At 40.1% G+C, this 12097-nt stretch overlaps 1 protein-coding gene across 7 annotated transcripts in view; it reads left to right on the top strand.

Moving 5' to 3' along the window:
• The window catches only part of CDC27 (cell division cycle 27), a 60096-nt gene that overhangs the window by 13308 nt on the left and 34691 nt on the right, over window positions 1-12097 (top strand). For 6 of the 7 annotated variants that reach the window (XM_077806160.1, XM_077806161.1, XM_077806162.1 and 3 more), the window contains exons 3-8: window positions 1897-2044; window positions 5047-5172; window positions 8180-8277; window positions 9404-9558; window positions 9667-9881; window positions 11055-11169. In XM_077806160.1, the coding sequence (XP_077662286.1) occupies window positions 1897-2044; window positions 5047-5172; window positions 8180-8277; window positions 9404-9558; window positions 9667-9881; window positions 11055-11169 (857 nt within the window). Of the gene's footprint in view, window positions 1-1896; window positions 2045-5046; window positions 5173-8179; window positions 8278-9403; window positions 9559-9666; window positions 9882-11054; window positions 11170-12097 lie in introns of those variants that run through there. The other variant, XM_077806166.1, reaches the window with a different exon arrangement.

A 12097-nucleotide genomic window follows, 5' to 3' on the forward strand; every position in this document is an offset into this window, starting at 1 on the left:
TATAATTCTTTAACCTCTGTTCTGAATTGAATCAATTTTAAATTAAAAAGCAGGGATCCATTGGGTATGAATACTGAGACTTGTAAAATGGAGTATGAGAAGCTTTGTTATAGGCAATAACCTGATCAGTAACTGTTTAAACCTGTGAAATTGAGCAGTGAAACTTCCTAAGGGTTTGAAATGGTGAATGTACTGAATTGGCTTGAAAGCAGGAATGGGAATGACGTTCTTGCTTTGTAACCTGAAAGACCTGTGCCTAAAATTCTACTTCCTAAAACTTGGCCGGAAAAAATATTAGCGCCTAAAATATGTAGGGCAAGGTGCATACCACACTTGTCTGTTCTAGTTTTATAAACTACTTGCTCAGCTTAAATGTGAAATTTAATTTTTGCTGCCTCCCCTCATGGTCCTGAAAAATGTTCTTTCTACTCCTCCTATTCTGATGTGCTGAGCAGACCATGATAGGTGTAAGAGATTATTCTAGGCAGAAGACAGATATTTAGAAGCCAAAATTGAGTGTAGCTTACAGCAGAACATAAAATGCAACAGACACACACTCATCTGGATTTCTGTTCCTTCCGTATAATGCAGTCAGACCTGGTGTGACTCTCCAATGCCATGCAGATAGCACTCAGCTGCACAATGAATCTCCTTATTTAACTTGGTCCATTCTTCTAAGGACAACTCAAATTTCCTGCTCCACTCTTTCATGCTTCTTTCTCCTCCATGACCTCCTATAAGCCCTTCTCCTTCCTCGCTTCCTACCATTTCATACCTATTTTCTCTTAAACAAAATAATGACAAGAGGAGATGAATAAATCTTTGTTTTAATCTGTTGCCTAAATTTTCTTTAATATTAAGAACAAAGTTGCATATGCACATCAAATAAATGGCTGTCTGGCTGTTGCTGCTTTCCATACTTCATGGTAACTTTTGGTTCTTCATAGGATGCAAAGTTTCCAGATTACTTTTGTCAGTCTGTCCTTTTGTTCAAGTGGTTTACAATGAGGCAACAGCATCAGCCAACTTTGGGGGAGGAAACGATTCCTTCTTGCTAAAGATTTTCTTTTAAAGTCCAAATTTTTTGAGTTGATAGCAAGTGAAGTCTTGACATCCTTGAAGTTCTCTCTGTTGTAAATGATCCTTCTAAAAACTGTCAGTCCTAATCCCCTTCTTTATTACAAATGTCTCTTTGGATCCTCTCTTTGTAGCCACAATTCTTGCAACGTGTAAATACTTTGTGACAGAAATGAAAATATAATTTAATTAAGGTCCTTTGAAACTGTACTAAAACAAATTTAAAAGTGGCTGTTGTGAGCTCAGTGTGACTTACTGAAGGGTGGATGTGTAATCCTTAACCAAAGAATTGTACTAGACCCAAATAGTACTACAAAGTCACATATTTCAAAAGCACCCAAGTCCCATTGAATTGCTCACCTTGTTTTAAGATGCATCTAGATATGGATGGCAAAGTATTACTAATAAGTACTTTTGTGATGAAGTTATCTTCCTGGTCCTTGACTTACTATGTTCAAGAAGCTGTTGCAATAATTCTGTTCCAGTAGAAATGACGGTTTCACTTTATTTCTGCAAGTACGTTCGTTAAGGAAGATAGTGAATCATTTGTTAGATGTGGGGGCCAAAATGGTTGGTGTTCATTCACTACAGTAGATAGGGGCAACCATGATTACTACAAGATCTTGGGATCCTGAAATCTCTTATGTTGTGGCTAGTAAAGGAAATACACTTGATTACTTTAATCTCTCCTTTTTCCCCCCCCTCACAGAAGGAATCACATTTGTGCATCCTGTTGCCAGCAGTCCTATGGAGCTCAACCACTTGTACTAAAATATTAAATGATCAAAGGATAACAACATTTTTGTTTTGTTTGTTTAGTACACTCAGAGGAAGCACTGTTTTTGCTGGCAACATGTTACTACCGCTCAGGAAAGGCATATAAAGCATACAGGCTCCTAAAGGGACATAGCTGTACCACCCCACAATGTAAATATCTGCTGGCAAAGTGTTGTGTCGACCTCAGCAAGTAAGTCATCAGTTTATATTGTATTGCAGTATTTTGGTAGTTTTTTAGGAAACTGTTACATAAATTGGTAATTCTTTCAGCTCTCAGGATTATCACAAGTGGAATTCATTTTGCTTTCAGATTTGGACCTAAAGAACAATAGCCCATATTGCAGAAACCGCTAAAAGGTATTGAGTTCTTTACAAAGGAGTTGTGAAGCTGTAAAAAGGCACTTATGAAGCCAGTTTGGGACTGTGCTCTTCAGTGCGTCCACCTCAGTTTGTTGTAGCTCGTTTCTTAAACTGCTGCTAAAGTGAATCTAGAATTTAAAAAAATCCCAACCCTTAAAACAGTAAATCTGTCACCGTTCACCAAGTTGGTGCAGATGGAAGAAGATAGAACCTTGAGTTCACCCAAGCCTTATGCACCACTTAAGTCTTCAAAATAGACATTAAGTGGTGTATTGGCCTTGAGCTGGCTCTCTACAGATGAATGTAGCCCATTTAGAGTTAATTTTTATAATAAGATGAGTCTAGAGACTGGTAAGGCTACAGACTTTATTGGGGAGAAAGTAAATGCCTTCTATGTCCCCTTACCCATTCACATCTTGGCAGGCCTTTCAAACTACTGGGAGATCCAACATGTATGTGGGATACAACATATGACAAAGACCAAACGTGGGGGTGGCGGAGAAGAGATAATGTTCGTGTAGGGAACTTAAAATGCTGTGGGATTCCTTCCTTTTAGAGTAAGCAACTGTATAACCTCAGACTCACGACTTTGCATTTCTGATTAATTTTCAACAATAAAAATAAGAGGACACCAAATATGTGTGGAACACAGGGAACTTTGACTGAAATAAGGGACCTCCCTCAAAATGAGGGGTAGTCAAAGTATGCTTCTAGTTGTTGATTCAGATTTGGTCCGGATCAATGATGATCCATATTTATCTGATTGCTGTTCCAGTGGAATGAGTTTTATTGTTGCAATCAAGATCTTTCCTCTCCTCATCACAAAATCAGCATTGCAACTGGCACCCTGAATGGTAGTTTCAGCAGAGTGGCTACCAATCAAGTAGATTCTTGCTTATTGTCTATTCCCCTAGTTATCTTCTGCCTGCTCTGTGAGCAGTGTCTCTTAGACTGAAAGTTTCTTTTCATATTTGAATTGGATTCCTCTTAAGACTAAAAAGTCAACTGTAAAGGGGAATAAGAATCCCTACAATAATGTGAAGAAAGCTGCCATGTCCTGCTAATAGGGTAGCATAGCAATCTGGGTTCGGTAGCAGGCAGGGCTGTTTTTTGAAAAACAACTTGTTGGAGGCTGTGACAGAAAATTAGAGCATGTTACAAGGGTAGAATATTAACATAGATTTTAGAGGGAGCTGTCCTCTGGAAGGTATGCCTCTGTAGGAAACTGGACTTGTGCTTAAACTTCATGTTTTTAACTTTGTTTTTTTTATATGTCCTGTCATGTAATGTGACTCTTAAAATACTGACCAAGCAATATGGCTGTTTAAAAATTAGACCTTCATCCCTTCACAAAAGAAAGCCAGACTTAACAGATGCAGCTCGTACTAGATCCTGCAGACCAAAGGAAAGAGTGACTTCCAGAATTGAGGACCCTCCGTAAAAATGCTCTGCCTTCTGTGCCCTCCCTGAGCTTGACCGTGGGGACTGGACAGACAGCAAGAGTATTTCAGCTGAACATAGTTACCACAATGGGTCCTAGGAAATAAGGCGGTCTTGGACAGAACAAATCCTAGAGGCTGTTTTTATGGGTGCATAGAGAATTCTCTACTTCTGCTAAATAACAGGCTATAAAGCACAAGCTTATCTTCCATTGTAGTGCAATCAGTAGGCTGAACTTGATACATTTGTTTCCTGGGTTCTGTCATGCTATATGTTTTTCGAGGGACGAAGCTCATCTCTTGGGATCCCACCCACATTGTGTAACCAAGCTGCATGAAAGACTTTTTGTGGAGGGACCTGGGGAAAACTCTTGCCCATCAGCAATGGGCAAGTAAGTATAGGGGGAGGGAAATCAATGATGATTGCATTTTTGTTTTTATTTAAGACTTTGACTTTGTTTGGTATAGTGCCACTTAAACACTTCTTGATGTGATACCTGCGGTAGTAAAGTGGAACATCTGATTGCCAAATGTTCTGTTGAAATAGAAATCAGTTTAATGCTCTTCTTGGAAGGGACCAATGTAAGCTGATTTGCTCTGTTTCTCCCCTGCCGGTCACAGCTGTATAAAGTTATATTCCGGTATAGCTTATTCCCATAAAGGAAGCGGAATAAGTATCTTAATAACGTAACTGCCTTTGCACTATGGTGATTGTATTACTTAAACTGTACTGATTTAGGTAAAGCAGTACAATCTTTGGTGTGCAGACCAGATCAAAGGGATACTGTCAAGTCTGACCAGCCCCCTCTCAACCTGACGTGCAAAAAAAAAAGTAAGACGTTGTGTCCCTTCCTTCCAATAAAATATTAGAGTTGTAGTGATGTTAAAACCCCTGCTTTTAGACTGCACAAACCAATCCATGGTAGATTGTACTGTTACGTGTATGTGCAGTACACTGTACCAGGCCTTTGACACCCACCCTCTCCCCTCGTGTCAGTTCTGTCCTTGTAAGTAAGCAAGACGCCAAAATTTCAAGTCCACTGAACAGCCCCATGTTAAATCACAAGAATGGAGCTGCCAGAGACCATACAAGGTACATTGTAGCTGGGAGACCAAGCCAAATCCAGTTGTTTTCCTTGACACCCCTTTAAAGGTGCCTGACTTTCAGAGGGTAAGCGTTCTCCACTTAAACTGTTGATGTCTCTATAAGACAGAGGGTGCAATACTCTACATTTTGAGACTTGTAAGGGAGGAGAGTGCCCAATTTGAAACTCATTAGTATTGACAACATATCTTGTTTTTGTTTACAGCAGGATAGAAATATTGGACTACCACCAATGTTGTGAGCCTTATAACCGCTTAACGCCTCTTTTTGTTTTGTTTTTTTAATAAGGCTGGCAGAAGGGGAGCAGATCTTATCTGGTGGAGTGTTAAATAAACAGAAAAGCCATGATGACGTTGTAACAGAGTTTGGTGACTCAGCATGCTTCACCCTCTCATTACTGGGACATGTATACTGGTAAGGTTTCCTTTTTTTTGATGATGGTTATTGAGTAATGGATTTTGATTTGGCCAAGGCAGTTCTTAGCCATGAAAATATTTCCCACATGTCACAACTGCTCTCCGGTTAAATATCTCCAACAATCCTGCAATCTGATCCACTTGGGCAGATACCTGTTGAGCCCCTTTGTGACAGCAAGTGTAAGTGTTTGCTCAGATTGCAGGATCCAGGCCCAAGTGATGCTAATCTATGGAGGAAGTCTGATGCCTTCCTCCTGTGTCTTGCCAGTTGCGTGAAAATACACATTAGCGTTTCCTGGAAGGTGTGTGGGTTTATTTTATTTTGTTTTGGATTTTTTGTGGGTGGTGAAATTGGCAATCCAGGAACTTGGTTTTAAGTTTTTTGGTGTTCATTCTCCCCAAAATATGTGTCCTATTGGTTGGAGAAATATTAGCCGCCTTTGGAGAGAGTTTTTGGGCAGCCACCTGTTGATCAATATATCACTACTGCCCACCCTCCACAAGTACTTCTGTATTGAATTGCTGTCTTCTCTGGAGGCTCTCTTCCAAATCTTTCATCCAATTAACTTTTTAATGATTTTTTTCAGGAGAACTATCCATATTAAATTTGATTATACAATAATGCTTCGCTCGCCTGTAGTGTGCTTCATCCATAGACACAAAGGAGGATTCCAATAAATTTATTAAAATAAAAAAAATAGTAAAAAGAAAAACAAAAAACCCAAACCTTTGTACTTAACAAGTCTTTACACAGTAGAAAGTCATTACAAATGTTAACTGGATACTTGTTTCACAGAGGGCCATAAAACTACTGGCTACCTCACAGGTGCATTGGGAGGGTTAGTATTTGTAAAATGTTTTGAGGGCCTCTGATGAAAGGCATTAAAGAAGGGTAAAATATTCTAAATATAGTGTGATGGGTTGCCCTCCTTCAAGATGCCACCTGATGTACTGAGATACCAGTGAGCCCGCCTGGGCCCCCTTTAACCTGTCTTGCTGACCCAGGCTCTTAAGCCTCCTCTAGCACACACTCAAGCAGGGCCACACCCAGCTGCAGAAAGACACAGACACTGAGATTAGCTCTGGGAAGACTCAGTTTAAGGGATTTGCCTCAGCACTCAGGTGCCCACCTCCCTTAGAGTGCAGACCAAAAGATATATTGTCTTGCACTGTGTAGAAAAGTTTGTACAGCGCAAGCTCATAAAAGTTCGCCCTCTCCCTCAATATGAAGAGAGAGATGCACGACTTCTTCTCCCCCCGCCCAGTTAGAAATTGCACAAACTGGGTTTAATAATAAACAAAACAAATTTATTAACTACAAAAGGCAGATTTTAAGTGATTATAAGGGATAGCAAACAAAACAAAGCAGATTACTAAGCAAATAAAACAAAACATGCAAACTAAGCTTGATTCACTAAAGAAATTGGGTACAAATAGTAATTTCTCACCCTAAATGTTGTTTCAGGCAGATTGCAAAGGTTCTTGAAAGCCAGCTGCACTGGCCTGCAGCTTGAAACTTCAGGTATTATTACTCACAGGCTAGACACCCTTCCAGCCTGGGCTCAACTCTTCTCCCCCCAGTTCAGTTCTTCTTTCCAGTGTTTCCCAGTGTCTCTTTGGGTGGGGAGGCAGAGGAGAACCACAATGATGTCACTCCCCTGCCTTGTGTAGCCTTTGTGTATGGTGGGAACCCTTTGTCTTCCAGTGGAAAAACACTGGCATTCCAAGGTGGGGTCCAGTGCCAGGTGACTCAGTCACGTGTGTCTGCAGGGTTGTAGCAGTCATTACTCCAGGCTGTTTGGAGCATCCACAGGAAGACTAAGCTCTTTCACAGTCCATTGTCTCTGCTGATGGGCCATCAGCCCTGTCTGACTTTTTCATTGTTGTACCTTAAGGGCTAGTTGTGGGTGTCACCCAAAGTAGCATATTTGAAATACAGATATATGATCAATATTCCTGGCTTCAGATACAAAAATGATACATGCATACACATTGGATAAACACATTCTGTAGATCACAACCTTTTCAATGATGCCTCACATGACCCCTCTTGCATAAAACATATCTTAGCTGTGCCATATTCATATCATAACCATATTTCTATGAAGACTGTGGGATGCAACGTCACGCATAGTGCAGATGTTTAAAAACAAAAATATCTCTGTAAAATGCATTAGGCATATTTTGAATGCTCTTTGTTTTGGGGGGTGCAAGATCCTCTGCTACAATAGACTGTTGATTGCCCTACATACCAAACATCTTATAATTTCTTAGCTTAATTATAGTTAATAGCATTGCTGCAGTGTGACTGAGCACGCTTAAATGTTAATTTCAGGCTTCGTTAGTATTGAACTTCTTCTCTTTTTGGTGTTTGCATTATTTGAAACTTAATATAACCTGGATTGTAAGCATGCTGCTTTCCCTAAGAGAACCAAAAAATCCAAATCCAAAACCCATATTCCTTTTAATATTCAAGCACAGCATCAATAGTTACCAAGAAAAGAAAGAAACCTCAAAATAAGTTACTTTTTATAGCCCCCCAAAAATTAAGAATTCTTATCCAGCACAAAGTTACACTGAACTGGACACCAATATGCTGAATACAAATAATCATTGTGCAGCCTAAAATGGCTCAGAGGCTAGTAAACCGTCTATTTATTTCTGTTTACCAAGAACTGGAGAACACTCATTACAGCAAGATGCCGGTCTTCTACATGAGATCAAGTTGTACTTTCATCAACTCTTAAAGCCTGTGATGGTTTTTGAGAGTTCATTACGAATTAAAATGACTAAACTGAAAACTTTCTCTAAATATTTCAGATGCAAAAATAATATTGAATTGCTTTTAAATTAACTGATTGTTTCTGTAGTCTGCAAAATGAGAATATAGCGGTAGCTCTAAAGAGGTTCTTGTTTCCTTCTCCCCTCACTTCTTTTTGAAAGTTATACTTAACATAAATGCTGTTTTAACTTTCCTTCAACTATTTGTTTTAATTCTCTTACAGCAAGACAGACCGGCTTGCCAAAGGATCCGAATGTTACCAAAAGAGCCTTAGTTTAAATCCTTTCCTCTGGTCCCCTTTTGAATCGCTATGTGAAATAGGTAGGTCTGCAGAACTCTTTCAGTGTGAAGAGATGTGCTTTTAAACAAAAATTGCCCTCTGGAGTTGGTATTTTCTCATGCAAATAATTGACTGGAAAGCTTCTTAAAATTTCTTTGATAGTGCCACAGGAGCAATCCACATGTAAATATGTTGTAGGGCTGTTTAATTTTGGAGCTGCTCTTCTCTACCTGACTGTCTGGCTTTTGTGGGGAGGCGGGGGAAGGGAGGAGAGAGAGAGGCCTATACATGCCACGGGTTGACCTGCTGGCTGGGAAGCAAAGAGGACCAAATATATCGTCCCTTGAAGAGGAAAGATTGTGCTATGGTTCTACCTATAATATCCTCTTTCCTGTCATAAGAGCTCCGCAGAACTTAAACTTGCCCACATCTAAGAGCATACACTTTTTTTTTTTTTAAAACCATTCTTTTTAATTCAGATTATTCCAAGACACATTTTTGGGTTAATCTCCAGGTTTTGTTGTGGATCTCTGATCAACTCAGATTTTTATCTTCTAAGAGAATTTTGTAGGGACCAGCTGCTAGATGAGTCTCTCCAATTCTCTTTGAGATGAGTGAACAGTGACGTGTCAGTAAGCCTTCCTACATTCTTGTCTGGATCTTTAGGAATTTTGTGCATAGGATAAGAACATAAGAACGGCCAGACTGGGTCAGACCAGTGGTCAGTCTAGCCCAGTGTCCTGTCTTCCGACAGTGGCTATTGCCACATGAGTCAGACAGATTGAACAGAACAGAGCAATTATCAAGTGATCCATCCATCCATCCATCCCCTGTCCTCCAGTCCCAGCTTCTGGCAGTCAGAGACTTCTGGACACCCAGAGCATTTGGTTGCATCCCTGACCATCTTGGCTAATAATCATTGATGGTCCTATCTTCCATGAATTTATCTAATTCTCCAGTGGATTAAATGAAATGGATAGAGGTGTAGAGTTATGTCTGAAATCCAAAATAACTTGAGGTCCCTGGTGTAGTGCTTTAAAAACAAACACACAAAAACTTGCTCACTTTTCTTAAGATACCTAGTGTCCCTTCTGTTTTGCTTTTACCCAAGCACCAAATATATTTGGTAATGAATAACATTGGTTAAATCTTTCTTCACTCTTACAGGTGAGAAGCCAGACCCTGACCAAACATTTAAATTAACGTCTTTGCAGAACTTCAGCAGTTGCCTGCCCAACACTTGCACAACATTGGTGTCTAATCACAACATATCCCACAGACAGCCTGAGACTGTCCTTATGGAAACTCCACAAGACACAATTGTAAGTTTCACCCAAACCTCTGACCTTCAAAACGGTTGCCCCAGTTTTGAATGAATGACTTAAGAAATACTTGCAAGTGAATGTTATAAAAAATGTCTTCCATTTCAGGAATTGAACAGACTCAACCTGGAATCCTCCAATTCAAAATATTCCTCCTTGAACACAGATTCCTCTATGTCTTACATTGACTCGGCTGTAATTTCACCAGATGCTGTCCCTCTTGGATCAGGAACTGCCATATTGTCTAAACAGGCTCAAAATAAACCAAAAACTGGTCGGAGTTTACTGGGAGGACCAGCTGCTCTGAGCCCATTGACACCAAGGTAAGACTAAGACTTGGAATTTAAAATCCTGCTTTGTGACCATTGCATTGCCACTGTTCCTTGTGTCTTTGGGCAGGAACCATGTCTTTCTCTATATATTGTATGGCACCAAGCATATTGACAGTACTCGGTAAATAATGCTGCTGGGGCAAAAGCCAAACCACTTACAAAAAGTAGCCATTCGTGTTTTAATAGTGGTAGTTTTTCATCCAAAAAAATCAAACTTTTAGAACAAACTTCAGTAACTAAGGGTATGTCTACACTACCCGCCGGATCGGCAGGTAGTGATCGATCTATCAGGGATCAATTTATCGCATCTAGTGTAGACACGATAAATCGATCCCCGATCGCTCCGCCGTCAACTACAGTACTCCACTGGGGTGAGAGGTGGAAGCGGAGTCGATGGGGGAGCGGCGGCAGTCGACCCCACGCCGTGAGGACCCCACGAGGTAAGTCGACCTAAGGTACGTCGACTTCAGCTACGCTATTCTCATAGCTGAAGTTTCGTATCTTAGGTCGATCCCCACCCCTAGTGTAGACCAGGCCTAATTAAATAAGCCACTGGTATTTTGTTACTTTAGAAAAATAGCATTTTGATTGTGCGTGTTGCTTAGTACAACTTCTGCGATGGAAAAATCACAGATAAAAGGATTGTGAATTTTTTTTCTACTTTGAAACCAACAGTTAATAGGAAAAGCTGCATTAGGGATTTGTAATGCCTTTTGATTTGGAGGACGGTACCCCCCTTACAGCTTCATATGTTCTGTCTCATGATCGTGACTCTGCCATTTTCTTCCTTTTAAAAAACATTATTAAATAGTATTGCAGCAAAGCCTGTTGGCGCCGCCGAGATCGGAACCCTCTTGTGCTAGCTACTGCATATGCATAAGAGAACTTCCTTGTCCCCAAAAGCTTGCAGCTTAAATAGATAAGACAGAGAAAGGGTAGTAAAAAGGAAATAAGATTATTCCTAATTTATAGATGGTAATGGAGGCATAGAGAGACTTGCACAAAGGTTTACATAGGAAGTTAGAGGCACAGCTGGAAATGGAATGCAGATCTTCTGACTCCCTATGCTGCAACAAGATCAAGCTTCCTCTGAAATGTTTTTAATATAATACTGCTTTTCAAGGATGCCCTGGTTCTGACATCTCCATTTCATTCTTTTCTCAGTTTTGGAATTTTGCCACTAGAAACCCCTAGCCCTGGAGATGGATCATATTTACAAAACTACACTAATTCATCTTCTGTAATTGATGTGCCATCTACAGGAGCACCTTCAAAGAAGGTATCTTGCATTCAAGAATGTGTTTGCTGTTCTGTCTGAGCTTAAATACAAAGGAATGTAAAATTAAACTCTAGTGCAAGCATATAACCATTGCAGATTAGCTCAGTTGCTCTGATAAGTTGGGTATTTTTTTTCCCCTTGCAGACTTTTTTGCATTTGAAATTACACTTTCTCCCTCAGCCAACCAATTATAACATCCTTCTAATTCGTGGAAATGTTTTCAGTGACTTCAGTGAGAATGAAAAATGTCAGGTTTTGGTTAACTTTTCAGCTAACATAAAAATGGCCATACTGGGTCAGACCAGTGTCTGTCTAGCCCAATATCCTGTCTGACAGTTGCCAGTGCCAGGTGCTTTAGAGGGAATGAACAGAACAGGACATTTATTGAGTGGTTTTACTACCTGTTATCGTGTCCCAGCTTCTGGCAATCAGAGATTTAGGGACACCCAGAGCATGGGATTGCATCCCTTACCATCTTGGCTAAAAGCAATTGATGGCCCTATCCTCCATGAGCTTATCGAATTCTTTTTTGGACCCCGTTATAGTTTTGGCCTTCAACATCCCGTGGCAATGAGTTCCACAATTGACTGTGCCTTGTTTAAAGTACTTCCTTATGTTTGTTTTTAAGCCTGCTGCCTATTAATTTCATTGGGTGACCCCTGCTTCTTGTGTTATGTGAAGGGGTAAATAACATTTCCTTATTCACTTTCTCAACACCATTCATGATTTTATAGACCTCTGTTATATTCCCCCTTAGTTCTCTCTTTTTCTAGGATGAACAGTCCCAGTCTTTTTGATCTCTCCTCATATGGAAGCTGTTCCATACTACTAATCGTTTTGTGTTGCCCTCCTCTGTACCTTTTCTAATTCTAATCTATCTTTTTTGAGGCAAGCAGAATTTTGTGCAGTATTCAAGCTGCGGGCATAC

The sequence above is a fragment of the Eretmochelys imbricata genome, chromosome 27 (assembly GCF_965152235.1).
Source record: "Eretmochelys imbricata isolate rEreImb1 chromosome 27, rEreImb1.hap1, whole genome shotgun sequence".
Taxonomy (NCBI): Eukaryota; Metazoa; Chordata; order Testudines; family Cheloniidae; genus Eretmochelys; species Eretmochelys imbricata.